The sequence below is a fragment of the Diceros bicornis genome, chromosome 22, assembly GCF_020826845.1.
Source record: "Diceros bicornis minor isolate mBicDic1 chromosome 22, mDicBic1.mat.cur, whole genome shotgun sequence".
NCBI classification, from domain to species: domain Eukaryota; kingdom Metazoa; phylum Chordata; class Mammalia; order Perissodactyla; family Rhinocerotidae; genus Diceros; species Diceros bicornis.
This window is the reverse complement of record NC_080761.1, coordinates 52,766,097-52,787,831: the sequence shown is the minus strand read 5'-3', so window position 1 is coordinate 52,787,831 and position 21,735 is coordinate 52,766,097. Positions and strand designations below refer to the sequence as shown.

At 41.4% G+C, this 21,735-nt stretch overlaps 1 protein-coding gene across 3 annotated transcripts in view; it reads left to right on the top strand.

Moving 5' to 3' along the window:
* The window catches only part of RIGI (RNA sensor RIG-I), a 64,915-nt gene that overhangs the window by 9,778 nt on the left and 33,402 nt on the right, over positions 1-21,735 (top strand). For 2 of the 3 annotated variants that reach the window (XM_058565944.1, XM_058565942.1), the window contains exon 2: positions 19,426-19,560. In XM_058565944.1, coding sequence (XP_058421927.1) covers positions 19,428-19,560 — 133 coding nt within the window. In that variant the 5' untranslated portion in view covers positions 19,426-19,427. Of the gene's footprint in view, positions 1-11,233; positions 14,017-19,425; positions 19,561-21,735 lie in introns of those variants that run through there. The other variant, XM_058565941.1, reaches the window with a different exon arrangement.

Below are 21,735 nucleotides of genomic sequence, written 5' to 3'. Positions count from 1 at the left end.
GATGGTTGAATTGAAATCCAGAAAACATGTAGATGTTAACTAGGTGTAGAGTTGCTGTTAGCAAAGGAGAGATGTACAAGGATTGAAAGGCAGCGGGGGAGCCTGGCATATTCCAAGAACTAAAAGAAGGCAGGATTAGCCAAAGGACAGAGTGTGAGGCCAGCCTTTGCAGGCCATGTTTAGAGTTTGTGTTTATCCTAAGGACAGTAGGAAACTGATTTAAAATGACAAGAATCTAAAATTGAAGTTGACAACTTTTAGTAAGCTAGGACATTGAGAAATTGTGGGAAGACTATAGTTGATCAAGGAATGTAGTTTGAAATTATGAAATCACTTGGTAATTTTTCTTGAAGTATTAAAAACTTAAGAATGCTGTTTTAGTCCACATTCTGATTTTACATGTTTTCAGTTAAACGTTTAGTGAAAACCCATCTTAATGTATTCAGTTAAACATTTAGTGAAAACTCATCTTAATGTATTCAGTTAAACACTTAGTGAAAACCTGTCTTGATACACGGCACCATCACATCATCCCCTTAGTTGTTGAAGCTAAAAATTTCCAAGTCTTTGATTCTTCCCTCTCCTTCAGCCTCCTTATCCAACCACCAAATCCTGGTCACTGAAATTTTTCTAATATTTCTAAATGTGTCCATACCATCATCTCATCTGGGCAGCCGTGATCTCTCACCTGTACTACCATAATGGGTCTCCCTGCATCCGCTATTGTTCCATTCTTGATGTAGCATTCAAAACATCTTAAAAAAATTTTTCTTCATTTCATTCCCCTCCTTAAAATCCTTCAGTAGCTTCCTGTTATTCTTAGGATATTTATTAAAAGCAAACAAAAATCCCCCATAATATGGTTTAGCAATCTCTGCCTAATCAGGCACTGGTCCATCTTTAGCTTTTCCCTCCCCTCATTTGTGCTCTGGCCACATTAGCTGCCTTCAGGTCTTTGAAAGTGCTGCTCCCTGCCTTCACACGTGGCGTTTTTCTTCTCCTGGGAACTGAATTCTGTCCTGGGAAAACTAGGTTTCTGTTAAAGTGCCTCCCTCCTTCCCGTTATTTCTGCTTAATTACTTCCTCTCAACAACCCTGGACTCCTCCAGAGCACACAGTTGTAATTGGTTACTAGACGTCTTCTCTCTCACCAGTCTGGAAATTCTTTGACAGCTGTATGTGTATGTACTGCTGTATCCCTTCTCCGTTTCCTTTCACTTAGGAGGTGCTTACTGCACTTACTGCATGGACAAATAGATGCTAGAGATTTAAAAAATTGCGTAAGACCTGCTTTCTGCTTTGAGGGAGCTCCACTGTCTCTGAAGTATCTATGAACGCCACTATCTGAGACATTTTATTTTACTTCAGGTCTTCAGTGTTTCTGTGACTTTTGTGACGTTGTGTAAAGGAAATGCAACCAAGCACTTGCACTTGCTCAATCATCCATCCTCCGATTCCCAAGAGGAAAGATTTCCCAACAGGAAAACTTGTTACTATTTTTACTTTGTAGGCTAAGTAGGCAAGTTTGACCTCAGTTCTTGGGGGATCCAATCCAAGGGCTTCCCTAAACCATCTAATCTGTGGTACTGATGAGCCATATGTACAGAGGGGCAAGGACTTAGAGAAGTTAAGCTGACGGCCCATACTTACTGGAATTCTTCCATCATGGGGAATAATTGCAGTCTGCTGCTAGTGTGGACTGTGGGCATTCTGAGTCAGCCAGTTGTGTGTCTCCGGACTTGGAAAATTTTTCAGAAGGTGCTTCGGGGTTCTGGAAATCATGTATAACCTGGTTTGAGTTGTCGCCAGCCCCATTGTCCCGACCAATGGGGGCAGGGGATTGGAAGTAGAGGGAGAGGGGTGCCTCCTCGCAAACCAGTTTCATCAGGGTTCAGAGCATGGATCCATTTCTAGCATTAAGCTGATTAGACCTGTGTACAATGGAAATGTTGACTGATTAAATTACTATGATAATGTAGACGTCATTGAGACCAGAATTTGTATAGACATGTTCAGTGATTGGCACCTTTAGGAAAACTTACATGGGAAGCCAAATCATAATTGTTGTGTATGTAACCTACTCTCAGATGGTTAAGAAAAAATACAAATATAGATGGAGAGAGAATGATGAAGTCATATTGTGGCAAAATGTTAAAAACTGGTGAATGAGAGTAAATATACAGGAATTCTTGGTGCTATTCTTATAATTTTTCTTCAAGTTTGAAGTAATTTCAAAACAAAAAGTTAAAAGTAGCTTCTATAGGCCTGCAAGGTTGCCTGCATGTGAGAGTATCAGTCAGAGTTATCGGCCATCTTTACTCAGCAAAAGGGAACAAAATCACAAAGGCAAACACGCAGGTGACTATTAAAGTCCCTTTCCTGTGAGAGAGAGCCAAGTCACTAGACAGGTGTTCTGGTCCCATTTATGAGGCTGGGCCTGTGGAGATGAGGTTCTTAGTCCAAGATACACGGTCAACTGGTCTTGGTACTGTGCTTGGAAGCAATCTCAACACGGGTATAAAATCAAAGAAGAGTTTGCTTTGTTTTTTTAAATTTAGGGTAAGAGGGAAAGACAAGCTTTTGGGGAAGGAGCCCCTGGAACAGGAAAATTTGAAAATAAAGCAAGAACTGATGAAGCTAAGTTCCCTCAATGGGGGAGGGGATCCAGAGCACAGGTAAGTGATGAGCGATGGACAGAAGCAGTGGCAAGTCTTATTCTAAAATGGCAGAAGGAAGTACAAATGCACAAAGACATTTGTGGGTAGATGGATTCGGATGAGGTAGTTTATGCTCTAAAGCCTCTCTTTTCTCCATGAAATTGGAAGCAGTGCCTTCTGGGAAAGGCGAATCATAAGTAGGATTGGGCTTGAGGAGAGGAGTGGAAAAATGCCCCTTGAGAAGCATGGAGGGAGGCTTAGCTAAGAATTGCTGATCCTCAGCTGAGATAAGGGGTGTTGAAATTGATGAGATACCAGGATTTGTGATTTTGTCCTGGTAGCATTCAACACTGGGAGTAGAAGCAGAAACTAATGTTGCATGTATAGAATGCTTTCAGTGTTTATACAGTGAATGAACAAATGGATGGATTTATCCGTGGTGGAGGTTCTGCTCAAAGGGGTAAGGGTGTTGAGGGAGATACTGGTGAGTGTGGTTGAATTGATGCATTCTGGTGTCTGGACTGTTTAGGGAAGGAAGTAGGCTATGAGGTGACCGTATACTTAGAAAACTGGGAGATATCAAGGGGTTAGTTTTCCAATGACGTTCAAGTAGGTATAGTAGGGGTAGGAGTAAGAAAACTGAAGAAATATTTTAGAGAGCGCCTAATTCTAGGCATGATTGGAAATAACTAAAATGGGTGGAGGTGAAGGTGATTGGAGTTGAGGACAATGATCTATAAGGCTGTAAATATCCTCTACATGGAAGACGCTCTGGGCGATGCAGGAGATATAGGATGGAGAAGAAAATGGTGGTTGTGTCATGAGTATTATATCTTGTGCTTTAAACTCTACTTGTGTTCTGCCACTTCTGCTGGCACATGCCCAGAGAAGATAATCAAAACTTGCTAAATAATTGATTATTTCCTCATTCTGAGTTTTGAGTCAATACCTGAATCACTTAGGTAGTGGAAAACAGTAAGTGGGATATGGCCATTTGAAAAAGTACTAAGATTAGTTGTTAAAATGTCATGAAAATTAGTGAATTCTTTCCTATTTTACCTGTGAGGGTATTGGGGGGTGGTAAATACCATTGGATCTGTGCCTGGGAAAAGGAGAGGCAAGGAAAATGGAATTCTAGTTAGGCCACGGTCTGTGTCTAAATTCACCCCAGTAGAAGCTGCAACTACTAGAACATTAGATGATGTACTTTTATCACAGCGGGGCAAAGTTACGCATCTAGTATTTGCCCGGAGAAGGCTGGCTTCTGCTTCTCTGCATGACCATCTGCACTCTAAATAGGCAAACAGTTCTCTCCTAGGCAAGAGGATATCTCTCTGCTTTTCTATCTGTAAAATTCATTTATTCATCAAACACTGAGTACATATGGTCCAAGGCTATGCTAAATGCTAGGGTTATAAGGATGAATGATGGAACCAACAGGAATTTTAAAGAAGGTGGGAATGGGACAATTCGATTTCTTCTTAAGAAATAGCGGTAATGTAAAAGAAAGTTTGGAGTGCGAAAACCTCAGGAAAAGACTGTTTAAGAAGCTCTGTGCAGTAGCTCAAACCAGAAATCAGAAGGCCTATGGAACAGTGGCATCCAGAGGAGAGGCTAGATTCAGTAGATTTCTGAAGTAGACTAGACAAAATGTGGGCACCATTACGTGAAGATGGGCCTGTGAGGGAGACGGAAAAGTCTCTTATAACCAGACTTTTTCTTTTTTCTTTTTTTCATTTGAGAGATGCATGGTGATAATATTCAAGGTAGGAAATATAGGAATAGGGATGGTTGGGGAGGAAAATGAGATCAATTTGAGACTCTGAGCTGCCTAGAGCTGTGCTGTCCAGTATAGTAGCTACTAGCCACATGTGGATATTGAGCACTTGAAATGTGGCTAGTAAAACTGTGAGGAACTGAATTTTTAATCTTATTTAATTTTAGTTAAGTTTAAATAGCCATGTGAGGCTTATGGCTACCATATTGGCCAGTACAGGTAGAGAGCATTTCCATCATGACAGAAAATTCTGTTGGACAGCATGGAACAGAGGGTACCCACAGAGATGGAGATTTCCAGTGGGTAGCTGGGGATGGTGTGACTCTTGGAAGAGAGATTGGGCTAGAGAGAGGACTTAGGAGTCACTGGGGAATAGAGCAGCAGTGAAGCTGTGGGAGTGGATGAGATCCAGAGAGAGGAGGTTGAGCAAGAAGAAAAGCAGACGGAGGTGAGAATTCTTGGGAACACAACATTAAGGAGGCTGGCGGAAGAGACCAAGAAGTGTTCCCTCGAGGCCCAGGTACCTTCTTGCCTCCAGTTGTATTTTGTATCTCCTGTACCAAATGTAGTGCTTTGCACACAGTCAGACGTCAGCAGACTGTCCAAGAGGTTAATCTAATCTTTCAATTCTTGGGAGCACCTGACTGTTACCTCCATGTGATCATTATATTTGGAAATGTTGCTCTGGGTGGAGTAGGTTAGGCTGCCTCCAAGGACATCGACTGTGATTTTTAGATGGAACGCAGGACTAGGAAGTACAGTCTTTTGACCCTACCCTATCACTCACCCTCCTCCTCTACACTTCCCTTAGGACGCAGCTGTGATTTCTGGATTATGTTTAAATCACTCGCTTGCAGGACCCTCCAGCTCTCTTGCCCTTTTTTCTCTCATCGTTCCCCTAGTTTAGGGGTTGGCAACCTTTTCCTGTAAAGGGCCGGATAGTAAGTATTTTAGGCTTTATGGACCATATGCAGTCTCTGTTGTATAGTCTTTGTTTTTTTCTACAACACTTTTAAAATGTTAAAACAATTTTTAGCTTGTGGCCTGTATAAAAACAAGCCACATGCCTGATTTGTCCTGCAAGCAATAGTTTGCTAACCTGTTACCCAGCAAGACCTCAATCTGGATGAACCCAGCTCTTCAGTTGTGTCTGCATGCATCCTGCTAAGTGTTCCTGAGGGAATCAGTAACTGTGCAGATTGGTGTCACCATAAAGCACAATCACCAGCCTCAACTTCGTATGACACACATTAGTGGACAAGTTTCTTTAGTATTCTTGTTCATTGATATGATGGCTATTTCATACCACCTCCTCCTCAAACCTCCCACTTCTCTCTACCACACACTTTCCATATTGGCTGCGCATTCTGGTTGGCGCCAAGCTCAGGCAACACAAATCTAGCCTGTTTACCAAAAATAATACGTCTAGCATATTATTAGAGACACTGCCTGCCCTGTTGGTCTTGACTGGCTTTCTCATGTGTCCAGTCAGCCGGTGGGTCTGCTGATCCAGGATGGCCTCAGCTGGGATTACTGGGTTCTCTCTGTGGTTGCGTATCTTCCAGCATGTTCGCCTGAGCATGTTTACGTGGTGGTCACAGGGGTCTGAGAGAAAAAGCAGAAGTGTGCAAAGTCTCTTGAAGCCTGAGCTCAGACTGACACTGCCATTTCCACATTCTCTTGCCTACAGCAAAGTCATAAGGCCAGATTCAAGGGGAGGGAAAAGAGACTACCGTTGATGGGAGGAGCTGCAAAGTTACATTGTAAAAGGTGTAATATTGGGAAAAGTGAAGAATTGTAATTTTTGCAATCAACCTACTGCAGCGTCCATCGTCTCTGCACTCAGTGGATGAAGCCTTCCTCCTCCAGGCCTCTGGTTCTCCAACTTTCACATGCGTCAGAATCAGCCGGAGGGTTTGTTAAAACATAGATTGCTGGGCCCCACCCCCTCAGTTTCTGATTCAGAAGGTCTGGGATGCCAAGAATGTGCTTTTCTAACACGTTTCGGGGTGGTTCTGGTGCTGCTGGCCTGCACACCACAGTTTGAGAACCACTGTTCCAGGCTAATCCTCCCCTTGCGCTCTGGATTTCACTTACCCTCACTTTAATAGCAATTTTGGTTTTTCAGTTATCCTCCCTTTCCTTTATGTGTTACTTTTGAGTGACTTTGCTACTCAGAGTGAGGTCTGTGGACCAGCAGCATCAGCATTCATTGCCTGGGAGCCTGTTAGGAATGCAGTCTCAAAAATATGAGATCAGAATCTGCACTTTAATGAGACCTGTGGGTGATTCGTGTGCACATTGATGTTTGAGAATCACTGCCTGTGGATTGTTCTCATCAGCAAGCAAGCAGGCCGTGTTCTTGATTTCGTCCTCCAAGCCTGCCCCTCTTCCAATGTCCCAAGTTAATAGATGGCCCCACCATTCATGCAGCTGCTCAGGTTAAACATATTGGAGTTCTCCTTGACTCCTCTCTCATGTATCCTGCAGCCAATTCATCAGCAAGTTGTGTGGGATTTTAGGATTACATATGCTGCGCGTCACCGTTTCCACTGCTTCGATCCTAATCTGAGATGCCATCTCCTCTCACCTGGACTGGTGCTGTAGCTTCTTGCCTGCCCCCTCTGCTTCCACCCCTGCCCCCTGCAGTTTGTTTTCCTCCAGTCAACCACAGTGATGCTTTAAAAACAGGAGATCATGTTCTTCCCCCTCAAAATCCCACAGTGGTTCCCCATCATAGGATCAAAACCAAACTCTTTATCATGGTCAGTCAGGCCTTACGTGCACTGTCGTGGCTACCTCTCTTCTATCTCTTTCCCCAACCCACTCCACTCTAGCCACCCCGCTCACCTTCTTCTCTTCTGCAGGCCCAGTTCACTCCTGCCTCTGGGCCTTGGCACTGTCTGTTCCTTTTGAGTAGATTGCTCTTCACCCAAATGGTATGTGCTCTCACTTCATTTAGGTCTTCCTTGATCGACTCATCTGACATAAGCAGACCCCATGATGCTTTAGTCCCTTACCCTGCTTAACTTCTCACTGCACTCACTACCATCTACTTTCTCGTCCGTCCCCTACTCTAGAATGTAATGGCTCTACCCCTGTCTTCTCCAGTTCAGTTGTGGTGCTTCTGTGCTTGCACTTGCGCACACCAGATACCTAGAATGTAGCTTTGATTTTTTTTCCTCTTCCTTTCCACTGCTATTGACTCAATCTTGTCTCTACAGTATATCTCAAACAGTTCAGTTCTTAACACTCTCCACTGCCACGGTCTTTATCTACGCCCTCATCTCTTACTTGCTGCTCATTCTCCACACAGCCAGAGAGGTCTTTTTAAAAACGTGATCAGATTATGTTACTCCTTGCTTAAAACCCTGCCATGCACTTCATTCCTTGCCTTACAAGGCCCTGTTTACCTGTTCAGCAACACTGCATAGCATTTACCCTTAATGAAGTTCCAGCTACAAGTGTCTTTCACTTTTTCTTTTTGATCCATTTGTGCTCTCCTTCCTCCTGCATGGAATCCCCCTGTCTCTGCTTTTTTCGAATGGTTGATTCTTATTCTTAAGAATTCAGCTGAATTGTGACCTACTGAGAAAGATATTCTCTTACCCCATTGTATTAAATAGTTTTTTCCAGCCTCCATTATTTTCTGTCTCATGACTCTGTTTGCTTTCTTTGTATCACTTCACATTTGGCAATTACTTAATTATTTGTGTTTTTACATCTTTACTGTCTGTCTGCTCCCTCCCCCAATCAGACTCTAAGCCTAAGGGGGAGACTGTTTTTCACTTACCTCCGTATACCCAGTGCTTTTCATGATACCTGATGTATTAGTAGGTATTAGTAGTTACTCTGTAAATGTGTTGGATAAATTAATGCCCGGGTGAGGAGAGGGTCTAAGACCGAATTCTTTCTTCTCACCCTTCTGTGACACTCTCCTTCTTCCCTGGCCTTGGTGAAATTTTACCTACAAATCTCCCAGATGACTCCGTTTCCGGGACTTCACTTCTTTCAGATTCAGTCTATACTGTAATTGTTGATGTTTAGTAAATCCATTGTTATTCAAGGCTATGTTATTTCCCACTAGTAGCATAAAAGGAGGCATGTCTTTATCTGTTTAAAGAACTTTTGGATCTGATTTCTTTTTCTCAAAGATCCAAACCGAAGTAGTGGCAGAATAGCGTGTATGATATAATTATAAAAATGGACAAAACATGACAAGTATCTGAAGGCACTGGAGAAAAACCAAAAGGCAGAAACTGGATGGAATTAGACCGTGAAAAGAGGGACCTGTCCTGCATGAGAACTGCATTTATTTGGCTTTTCTTCTGAGAGTCCTCCCCTGTCCATGGAGGTTAGAATACAAGCAGAAAGCCACAGTCATTGAATTAGAGGATGAACCCGGGGGCTGCCAGAGTGACTGTATTGAGGGGGAAATTTCAGAAAGAAAGGAAACACAAAGGGGGAGCCCAAAAATTTGTATATAATCTTCACTGAAATCCTTAGCTGACCTTGAAATGAGTACATGCAGGGGGAGACTCCTAGGATCCCAGTTAAGCCACAGCTGGAAGGCTGAAAGAGCTCAACAGGTATCTCAGCTGCCACCACAGGGAAGACAGAATTTGGAGTCTGAGTCCCACCAGCTTAGAAGGGCAGGGGAAACATGTAGGGCTTTTCATTGAAACCCCTGGAGGACCACACCTTAGCAGAAAAGACTATGACCCAGGACTAAGGGATTCACCTTGCATTAAGGGCAAAACTGAAAGAGACCCACCTCAGTGTGTAAAACAAAGCCTCTATGAGTTAAAAATGAGTAGCTGGTAAGTTAGCATGCTAGAACAAAAAGCAACACTCCCGAGAGTAAAATAATAGAATCCAGAGATTCTATAGCATATCTATAATGTCCAGCATAAAATAAAAAATGACTAGACATATGAAGGAACCCAAAGTCGAGAAGAAGCAGTTACAAAAACATATTGTGAGATAATTCACATTATCAAGGACTTTAAAGACACTGTTAGAAATAGGTACATGAACTTAAAGAAAAGATGGTTATAATGAATGAACAGATGGAGGTTCTCTGAGAAATGGAAAGTAGAACAAGAACCAACGGAAATCTTAGAACTTTTAAAAACAGTATTTGAAATGAAAAATTCACAGAAAGCTTGATATATTGGAGAAGCCAGAAGGGAAATGACGTCAGATGGAAGCCAGTACCTACAAATGGGAATGAATAGCGTCAGAAATGGAAAATAGAAAAGACTATAATTTTCTTGACAGACAACTGACTTTTTACAATAAAAAAATATTATGTGGTTTATAACATATAGAGAAGTAAAAATATGACAACAGTAGGACAAAGGATGGGCTGGGGTAGATGGAATTACGTGGTTGCAAGGATCTTATATTTTACCTGATGTGGTATAATATTAATTCTAAAGTAGATTGATATAACGTAAGGATACATATTATAATCCATAGAGCAACCACTACATATATATCTCGAGAGAGAGAGATATATAGCTAAAAGAATACAAAGAATCATAGCTACAAGTGATAAAAATATATTTGATTAACCCGAATCGAAGGAATAGAGGAGCAAAGGAACAAAATTGGATGCAACAAACAGCAAAATTGTAGTTTTAAACCCATATCAATAGTTAAATGTAAATAGATTTAATGCTCCAGTTAAAAGGCAGAGATTGTCAGACTGGATAAAAAAGGAAGACCCAACTATAAGCTGTATTCTGGAGGTGCACTTTAAATATTAACAGAGAAGTTGAAAGCAATAGGATGGAAAAAGATACACCAGGCAAACAGTAAGCATAAGAAAGCTGTTATGGGTATAGTAGTATCACATGGAAGTAGACTTTGACATAACAAGTATCAACAGAGACAAAAAGAGACATTTCATAATGATGAAAGACATAATTTATGAGGAAAACATAACAATCCTAAATGTGTATGCATCTAATAAGAGAGCTACAAACTCGATGAAGCAAAAACTGATAGAACAAAAGGGACAAATAGACAAATCCATAATCATAGTTGGAGATTTTAACACCCCCTCTCAGTACTTGACAGAACAATTAGTAAGGATATAGGAGACTTGAACCACACTATAAACCAACCTGACATAACTGACATTTATAGAACATTACACCCCAAAACTGCAGAATACACCCTCTTCTTAAGTGTGTCTAGAACATATACAAGATAGTCCATATCTGGGCCATAAAACAAGTTTCAATAAATTGCAAAAGATTGAAATCTTACAACATATGCTCTCTGATCATAACAGATTAAAATAAGTCAATAACACTAAGATGTTTAGGAAATACCCAATATTTGAAAAATAAACAGCACACTTCTAAATAACTCATAGGTTAAAGAAGAAATCACAAGGATATTAGAAACTTTCAAATGGAATGACATTGAAAGCAATATATCAAAATTGGTGGGATGTTAGAACTCAGCTGGGAAAAGGGACATTTATAGCCTCAAATGCTTATATTGGAAAAGAAAAATGTATAGAATCAGTGATCTAAACTTCTACCTTAACAAACTAGTAAAAGAAGAGCAAATTAAGCCCAAAGGAAGTAGGAGAAAAGAATAATAATTAGAGCAGAAATGAGTGAAATAGAATAACAATCAAAAACTATCAAAGCCAAAGTTGGTTTTTTTAATTTATTTATTTTTTCCCCCCAAAGCCCCAGTAGATAGTTGTATGTCATAGCTGCACATCCTTCTAGTTGCTGTATGTGGGACGCGGCCTCAGCATGGCCGGAGAAGTGGTGCGTTGGTGCGCGCCCGGGATCTGAACCCCGGGCCGCCAGCAGTGGAGCGCGCGCACTCAACCGCCAAGCCACGGGGCCGGCCCCAAAGTTGTTTTCTTAAAAGATAAATAAAGTTGGTAAATCCTTGGCAAGACTGGTTTTTTAAAAAGGTAAAAGGATAAGTATCATGAACAACTTTATGCCAATAAATTTAATAATTTAGAGGAAATGGTGAAATTCCTTGAAAAGCACAACTTACCAAAACTGATTCAGGATGAAATAAAAAATCAGAATAGCCTTATATCTAGTAAAGAAATGGAATCAATATAAACAATTTTCAAACAAAGAAAACTCCAAGCCCAAATGTTTTCATTGGTGGATTCTGTTAAACATTTAAGGAAGAAATGATATCAGCCTTACACAAACTCTTGTCTCATGAGGCCAGTATAACCCTGACATTATAAGAAAAGAAAATTACAGACCAATATCCCTATGAACATTGATACAAAAATATTAGTAAATTGAATCCGGAAATATATAAAAAAGGATGCTACATCATGACCAAATGGGATTTATTCCATGAATTCTAGGTTGGTTCAATATTCACAAATCAGTCAATGAAATTCAGTATATTAACAGAATATATGATCACCTCAATAGATGGAGAAAACAACGTTTGAAAAATTCAACACCCCTTCAGGATAAAAACTCTGAGCAAACCAGGAAAAAAAGAGAACATCAATCTGATAAAGGGCATCTAAGAAAAACCTACAGCCAACATTGTAATTAAAGTAAAACATTGATCGTTTGCCTGCTGAGATTAGTAATAAGGTCAGGGTGTCAACTCTTGGCACTTGATTCAATTTTCTATTGAAGGCCGTAGGGGGTACAAGAAGGAAAGGAAACGAAAGGCAAAGATTAGAAAGGAAGAAGTAAAAATCATGTGTTCCACAAATGACACGATTGTTAAACTAGAAAAATTTAGGGAATCCACAGAACAATTACTAGAACTAATAAGAGCATTTAGCAGTGTTGCATAATACCAGGTCAGGAAGCAAAAATCAGTTGTGTTTCTGTACAATTTGAAAATGAAACTAGTAACAAACAGTTTGAAAATGAAACTTTAAAAACAATTCCATTTACAGTAGCATCAAAGAACATAAAATAGTTAATAATTTAACAGACATGTATATAAGACCTGTACTCTAAAAACTATGAAATATTGCTGAGAGAAATTAAGGAAGACCTAAATAAATGAAAAGACACGTTCATGGATTCAAAGACTCAGTATTGTTAAGATGTCAGTTCTTCCCACGTTCCTCTATAGGTTCAATGCAATCCTGAGCAAAATCCCAATAGGCACTTTTTGTTTTGTAGGAATTGACAAGTTGATTCTTATTCCACAGTGAAATGCAGAGATCCTGGAATAGCCAATACAATCTTTACAGAGAAGAGTAAAGCAGTATCAGCACATAGATAAATGGAACACAGTCGAGTTAGAAATAGACCTGTACACATACAGTCAATAGATTTTTTGACAAAGATGTCAAAGCTATTTGATGGGAGAAGGAGGAGTTTTCAACAAATGAAACAATTTGTGCTGCAACAATTATAAGTATGGAAATAATGAAACCTTGACCTCTACTTCACACTACAACAAAATTGAGATGATCATAGGCCTAAACGTAAAAGCTAAAAACACAAAGACCCTAAAGGAAAACACAGAACACCCTCATGACCTTGGAGTAGGCAAACATTTATCAGAGGACACAAAAAGCAGAAAACAAAAGAAAAAACTGATAAATTAGATCCCACCAAAATAAACTGCTCGAGACACCTTTAAGAAAATGAAATGGTAAGTCACAGATTGAGAGAAGATATTTAGAGTTTATATATTTGACAATGGGCTTGTATCCAGAAAAAATAAAAAGCTGGTAAATCTATAATACAAAGAGAACCAACTTAAGCAGGCAAAAGATTGGAGCAGCTGCTTCACAAACGATCTATGAATGGCCAATAAGTACATGCAAATGTGCCCAACATCATTAATTAATTGGAGAATCAAAATTAAAACCACAATAACACACCGTTTCACACCGACCAAGACGGCAAAGAAACAAACAAACAAACTGACCAATGTGTATTTACTGGACGTGTGTCTCCTGGAGCTCTCTTACAGTCTGGGTGGGAATGCAAAATGGTATGGCCATTTTGGAAAACAGGTGGCAGTTTCTGTGAAGTTAAACATGCACTTTCCATAGGACCCACACACCTGGGGCAAGTGGTTACACCCCTATACATTTTTCGAAACTCATGGAATTGTACATTTAATTAAAATCTGTGCATTTTATTGTATCTAAACTTCACCGCTATAAAAACAAAACAAAAAGTAAGACAAAATGAAAACCACAAAACAATGCCCAGGGGTCCTCTTGGGTCCCCCGGGGTCGGCGCCCGCGCAGGGCTGGAAATCCGGCCGCGGGGGAGTGGAGGAAACCGCGGGAGGCGCGGCCGGGGAGCCTGCGCGCTGCGCCGCCGCTGGTTGCAGTTTCGATTTTTCCTCCCCAGCGAAGGTTCCCCGGCAGCTCCTCCTCCGGGCGCGGGCTCCGTTTCCCCGCAAGTCCCTCCTGCCTCCCGCCGCCTTTAAAGGGAGCGCGGCGCGGGCGCAGCGGGGCCCTCGCGGGGAGCAGAGCCGCCGCAATGACGGCCGAGCAGCGCCGGAACCTGCACGCCTTCCAGGACTATGTCAGGAAGACCCTGGACCCCACCCACATCCTGAGCTACATGGCCCCCTGGTTGAGGGACGGTGAGTGGTCCCCTGCGGCCCCTGCCCCTGGGCAGGGAGACAAATCAAGACTTGCTTTCCCCTTGCTTTTTTCCTCTTTTTTAATCAGTACAGGTAGCCTGCCAGGAACGCGGGTTTGTGGCAAGATCCCCCCAGCATTTTAGACTAGAGCTGTCCGAGTTTGAGGAGCCAGTGGAGGCCCAGATGGGGAAGCTGAGTCCCAGCGAGGTGAAGTGACTTGCTTAGGAGTGGACATTTGTGTAGGTTCCAAGCTGGGGAATCAAATCGTGTCCATTTCACCTGTTTCTACTACGAGTTCCGTCTACTGTGTTGGGCTTTGTGCTGACATCAGCAATTCAGAAATAAGATACAGGCCCTTCCTTAAAATACTTTTGAGCCCAAGGTTTTGGGTGTGGGAGACGAGGGAGGACAGATGTGCACAAATGATTTCAGTATGCTGGCAGAGCTCCAAGGAAGGTGATGCATCCTCTGCGGATCCTACTTGTACTTCCGAATAACTGGGGACTCCAGGGGAGCAAGACTCCCTGGACTGAGTGGTTTTAGGTCAGTTCAGGGGTTTCCATCTAGCTTTTGAGACACTTGGTGATGGATAATGGCCATTTTGTACGTTTGTATTGAAGTGCTTTGTGCTGGAGATGAGCGAAGGCTTTGGGGAAAGAGAAGGGAGGTGGTACCTGGAAGGAGTTGAGATGAGAGAGGGGATCTGTCAATTCCTTTTCAGACTCCAGGTACCTACATATCTTTCCTGATGTGAAGCAGTTTTTGGAAATTGCCTTATAGCAGACAGGTAACTTGAGTGCTAATTGCTCTGCAAAACCAAACCACAGGCTGTGGCGCGATGAGTGAAAGAATCCCACCAACACAAGTGGACCTCCACCTTCTAGCTGTGCTCAGAGGGAAGGACCACAATAACTTCCTGGTGGCCACAGCGTAGCTCGGCCCCTGAAGAACGTAAGCCTGTGCAAGACGTCTCTTAGAAATCCTTGGAATGAGTGAGACATGAACAAACTGGTGTGAATCCCATTCTTTCATGCACTCGTGTATTGATTTAGTAAACAAGCCACTCAGATGTGTCGGGCATTGTGCTTGTGGTGGAGATAATGTACACATATTACTACACGTATTATCTAATAGGAAGCATTGTGTTAGGAACTGAGGAATCAGTGGAGAGCGCGATAGAAATGGTCCCTGCCCTGGTAGAGACTGGAGTGCATGTGTGAAGGCGGGTACCTAAATAAACAGTAGATATTAAAGGGTGGTGAGTGCTTTGATGGAAAACCATAGTGTGCTATGGGAGGGCAGAGGTGGGATAGTTTGTAATATATGTATGAGTTTTAATTTATAGTTATAATGCAATCAATAAAAATACCAGAAGGTAAATAAAACAAGCAAGTTGAAGAACGGTATGTGTAATATTGTCTTACTTTTGAATGTTAAAGATGACATAAAAATTTTATTTCAAGCCCCTCCCCAGAGGCATCTGTTGTCATTTAATTGGTTTATATCTTTCCTGTTCATTTCTTTATATTTTATCACATACACATGTGTTCATAAACTTTTTGCTTTCTCCTCATTTTTCTGTTTTCTGTTAGATTGGTAAAGTTTCTGTATTGTCTATTTTTTTCTTGCCTGCTTTGGAAGCTCTGGATTCTATTCGTTAACCATAATTGTGACAAGTATATTCTTTCAATCAGGATTCAGTCAGGGAGCAGAGACAGGGAGCAGTGTTGTGGATGCATATAAACTTTTGGACTCATATTTTGCCCTCAGAAGGCAGTGGGAGCCTATCCATGCTCTCATTATGCCCGTACATTCCCCACGCAAACACACACAAATACACCGATATGTGTAAATGACACTAGCAATATCCAATGCCTCTTTTACTGTAATCCTTCTCTCCACGTGGTGGATCTTGTGCACTAGCTGCATCTTGGGAAAGGAGCATGGAAGCTCTGTGCTCGCATGGTCACTGGGCTTTGCTTATTCACATATTATCGAGGATGTTTCAAGGTACACCTGGGTGTGGCCTATAGATAATTTTGCACTATCCCTTTGGTGTTCAAAGGCCAACCCTTATCCTGGAGGCCAACGATTATCCTAATCCGCTGTGTAAGCAATATTCTGAGTTATTTATCCACTCCGTCAGTAACATTTTCTGCACACAGGCGTAAGCCAGGCACTTTGTTGATGATTAGAATACAAAGATGACAAAGCTGAATACAGCATGTCCATGGTCGCAGTCTAAGGGAGAAGACAGACCCTCAGACAATTACTATGTACTCTAGTCAGAGGCATGTAAAGAGGCCGAGAAAGCACAGAAGACAGATCAAGAAATTCTGCCTTGGGAGCTGAGGATGGCGTCAGAGTGGCGAGGATGACAAAGGCAGCGGGAAATACTGACCGCCCCAAAATGAGATTTTCCCTGCATTGAATTCCCAGGGCTCTTGAGGAAAGTTGCACTGCTTAGTTGCAGCAGATACTGGGGCCGGGTAGCAGCAGGATGGGCCCGACAAGGTACAAAGTAAACCTGAATTGCCCGGGATACAGCAAGGCAGTTTACCTGGGAAGGTCTCAGCTGTGACTGGGACCCATCTGGACCTCCATGTGGACTGGTAGCGTGTCTGAGGGAAGAACAAACAGCAGGAAGGCCTGGGAGGAAGAACCTAGCTGGAAGGACTGGTTTAGCAACAGGAATAACTCAAAGGATTATGTGCCCAGGGAAGCTGGGATAGGTGACAAGATTGATTGCTGTTATGGGTTGAATTGCATCCCCCCCAAAAGATATGTTGAAGTCCTAACCCCCGTACCTCAGAATATGACCTTATTTGGAAATGGGATCTTTACAGAGGTCATTAGTTAAGATGAGGTTATACTGGAGTAGGGTGGGCTCCTAATCAAAGGTGATTGGTGTCCTCATAAGAAGACAGAGAGACAAAGAGAATGCCATGCGAAGACAGAGAGACAAAGAGAATGCCATGTGAAGACAGAGGCAGAGACTGGAGTGATGTGGCCACAAGCCAAGGAATGCTAAGAGGCACCAGGAGCTGGAAGGGGCAGGGAATATATTGTCCCCTAGAGCCTTTGGAGGAAGTGTGGCCCTGCTAACACCTTGATTTCAGACTTGTGTCCTCTAGAACCATGAAAGAATAAGTTTCTTTTTTTTGGGGGGGAGGAAGATTAGTCCTGAGCTAACATCTGTTGCCAATCCTCCTCTTTTTGCTGAGGAAGATTGGCCCTGGGCTAACATCCGTGCCCATCGTCCTCTACGTTATATGGGACACCGCCACAGCACGGCTTGACAAGCGGTGCGTCGTTGTGCGCCCAGGATCCGAACCTGCGAACCCCGGGCTGCCGCAGCGGAGTATGTGTGCTTAACTGCTACACCACTGGGCCAGCCCCCAAGTTTCTATTGTTTTAAGCCACCTAGTTTGTGCTAATTTGTTATTGCAGCCACAGGAAACTAATATAGATGGCTAAAACTAAAAAGACAGACAGTAAAAAGTGTTGACAAGAATATGTAGAAATTGGAATGCTCATAAATTGCTGGCGGGAATGTAAAATGGTGCAGCTCTTTTGGACAGCAGTTTGACAGTTCCTTGCAGTGTTCAACATGGAGTTACATATGACCCAGCAATCTCACACCTAGATGTGTACTCAAGAGAAATGAATACATATGTCCACACAAAAACTTGTACATGAAAGTTCACAGCATTACTGTTTATAATAGCCAAAATGTGGAAGCAACCTTGTTGACTTTAAACAAATACACAGCCAGATATTTCTCCTGCAAAAATGAGTTTATTTGGGATCAACAAAGAGCTGCAGTTTGGGGTCTGCAACCATGGCAAGCCACATGCAAGTCCTGGAGCAGCAAGGGAGGAGAAGCTCTTTTATAGAGGGGAAGAGGAAGTTGGGAGGGCTATTGTGAGCAAAGAGTGCCAGGCATAATGGCTTTTCACTGGCTGAGTTGTGACAGTCTCTGATTGGCTGAGCTTCTTGCCCATCAAGAAGAGGAAGTCTTTCTTCTTCCTGTTGGGCTCTGCCCTCATCCTAGGTGATGAGAGCTTTCCCTTTTGGCCTCCTGCCTCCAATTTAATGAGGTTTCTGTTTATTAATTTGCCAACCTAAATACCCATTAACTAATGAATGGATAGACAAAATGTGGTGTATCCATACAATGGAATATTATTCAGCAAAAAAAAAAAAGGAATGAATGATACATGCTGCAACATGGATGAACCTTGAAAACATTGTGCTAAGTGAAAGAACCCAGTCATACAGACCACATATTGTACGATTCCTTTCATATGAAACGTCCAAAATAGGCAAATCCATAGAGACCCAAGTGGATTAGTGGTTGCCTTGGGGTAAGCAGAGAGGGATGGGGAGTGACTGCTAATGGGTACAAGATTTCTTTTTACTGTAATGAAAATGTACTAAAATTAGATAGTGATGATGGATTCAAAACTCTAAAAAGCAGTGAATTTTACACTTTAAAAGGGTTACTTTTACTGTTGCCAAGACAGAGACCTTGGCAGAGAAGGAAAGCATTTCTTCCTTTCTTTCATTCATTCACCATACCTTTGTTGAGTGTCGGTCGTGTGCTGGGTCCTCTTCTAATCTCTGAGAATACAGTGGTTTACCAGCCAGACAACTGGCTGACTCCCTTGAAATTTACATTCCATTGGCAATGGGGAAAAAATATGAAAAATTACCAAATGTCAAGTCATATAAAGGCAACAGTCTGGTCTCTACCGCAGACATGGAGTTAGTGTATGAAGCCAGTATGGCCACCAGCAGGTTGGTGGATAGTTTTCTGCTACCTAGCCACACTGTTTCTCTTTAGCACCTCTTCCTTTCTCTTTTCTGCCATATTTCCTACCATTTTAGCAAAAACCTGGAAAAAGGACCATGGAAGTATCTCTATCTCTAAGTCTGCTTGCTGAGTCTACTGTAATTGTTACTGATGCCGTGGAATGGTTCTATCCTCACGCTCTTTTAGTCTTGCAGTTAATTTAGACTTTTGAACAAGAGCCTACGAAAATGTTGGAGGAAGGCTTTGTTCTTCCATCTCACCCAGTGCTACCATGACTTCTCTCTTGTTGTGGGGACAGTTTTCCAAACATCTTTAAGAAACTCCTTTTCTTAAGGACTGCCTTAAGAAAACTGTAGAGCATGTTCCCAGACTTCCATACCAAACTAGGAGAAGTTTCCAGAGAGCATGGGATGGTGGGACGGGTGCAGTCTGCCTGGGCAGAGAATTCGCTGCCTTCCTGCCATTCCTTCCATTGTTGTGATTTCTTATAATCCCCACCCCCATCTGAGAAGGTCTGACAACCCTTTTCAGGTTTTTCTTCCAATGATTGGTGGTTCTGCAGTTTGATGAGTCACTCTTGCTTCTGTTTGTAGATATGGTGCAGTGTATTCAGGCTGAGAAAAACAATAGAGGCACGATGGAGGCTGCCTCACTCTTTCTTAGGTTCCTCTTGGAGCTCCAGGAGGAAGGCTGGTTCCGTGGCTTTTTGGACGCCCTTGACCAAGCAGGTTAGTTCGTTCTTCTTACTCACAAATGAGAGTATATTATTTGTCTGTTTCAGAATGCTATAAAAGTGAGATCTGTTAATTTTGAGGTCTCCACATGTAGTTCATCTTAATCTGAGGCAATGTAAAGACTATTTTCAGGCAGATGATATAATTGTCTACCTGAAATATCCAAAGGAATCAACAGAGAGATTATTGTAACTAATGGGAGAGTTTAGCAAGTTTATTGGATGTAAGATCAGTATACAAAAATTGGTTGTAATTCTACCCACTGTAAGCAAATAGAAAATGTAATCCAAAAGGAAGCACCATTTATAATAGTAACAAAAGTTGTAATGTATTTTGGAATATTCCTAGCCAAAGATGTGTAAAGTCTGAATGGAGAAAATGATAAAATGTTATAGAAAGATATTAAAGAAGTCCTATCTAAGTGGAGATATATGCCCATGCACCTGGAGAAGAAGACTTGATATCATCAAAATGTCGGCTCTCCCTACAGTGATCTATATAGTCAATACAATTCTAATAAAAATCCTATATGCTTTTTCATGAGCTTGACAAGCTGATCGTAAAATGTATATGGAAGAATTATGACCCAAGAATAGTCAAGACATCCCTAAAGAAGAAGAGTCAAGTAGAGTGAAGTTTCCCTTTCTAGATATCAAGATTTATTATAAAGCTATAGACGTTGAGACAGTGTAACGTTCGTCCGGCATCAACAAACTGACCAATGAAATAGAATAGAGACCCTTCAATTAGACTCATATATTTATGGAAACCTGATATATTAGAGAACACTGGGAAAGGAGGGGCTTTTTGATAAATTGCAATGGACCATTATAAACAGGATAACCTAAACAGGATGTTAAAAACCAAACAAATCCTGACTTTCATATCCATGTGGATACAAATAAATTTATATTTCTTACCTCATTGTATTCACATATATACACAAAATGAATTCAAAAGCATTAAAGACAATTCTAAAAGGCAAAATTTTAACAATTTTAGAAAAAAATATAGAATAATATTTTTGTTAGCTTGGGGATGGCAGAATTTATGAAAGAAGACATTAAAGCATTAACCATAAAAGAAAGCTTGATAAATTTGATGACATTAAAATTAAGAATGTCTGTTTATCAACACACACTATAAAGAAAGTGAAAAAACATGTCACAAACTGGGAGAGGATGTTTGCAAAATATATAATCACCAAAGAATTAGTATCCAGAATATATTAGAAAGGCTTTAAAATCAATTAGAAAAAGAAAGAAACCATCCACAGGGCAAAAGATGTGAACTGACACTTCAAAGCGTAGGATGCACGAAAGGTTAATAAATTAACATATGCAAAGATTCTGGGCCCAGTTAGCAATTAGGGAATAGTGCTTCGGAGTCAATTAGAACTCCTAGTGACCCTGTGGACAGCAAAGTGGGAACCCTGCCCGGAATCCGCACCATCCTCTCACCTTGCTGTGCTATATCAGATAATGCTCTGCTGCTATTTATAGGGTTTTCATGGCCAGTTTTTTCAGAAGTGGGTGGCCAGGTCCTTCTTCCTAGTCTGTCTTAGTCTTGAAGCTCCCCTGAAACCTGTCCACAGTGGGTGACCCTGCTGGTATTTGAAATACTGGTGGCATAGCTTTCAGCATCACAGCAACAGACAGCCGCCACAGTATGACAACTGACAGATGGGTGGTGTGGTCCCCTGACCCGAAATGAATGTGGACCATGGCAGTGAGAGCACTGAATCTTCACCACTAGACCACCATTTTTTTTTAACTACTAGATAGCAAAACTTAAGAAGTCCAACAGTGTTAAGGCTTGAAGAGGATATTTAATAATGGGAAATCTTAAATATCACTATAGAAAGTGTAAATTGATACAACTATTTTGAAAAACAATTTGGCATCATCTTATATGGTTCAACACTCATGTATGCTGTCCAACAGTTTCGCTCTTAAGTATGTCCCCTAGAAAAACTCTTACACATATATTCCAGAATACACATATGAGAATGTTTGTAATGTAATTGTAATAACTAATACAAGCAAGCTTACAAACAAAACTGGAAGCAACTCCAACATCCTTCAAGAGGAGAATGGATACATGCATTTTATGATATGCACACAATGGTCCATTATACTGCATTGAAAATTGATGAACTCAGCTATACAC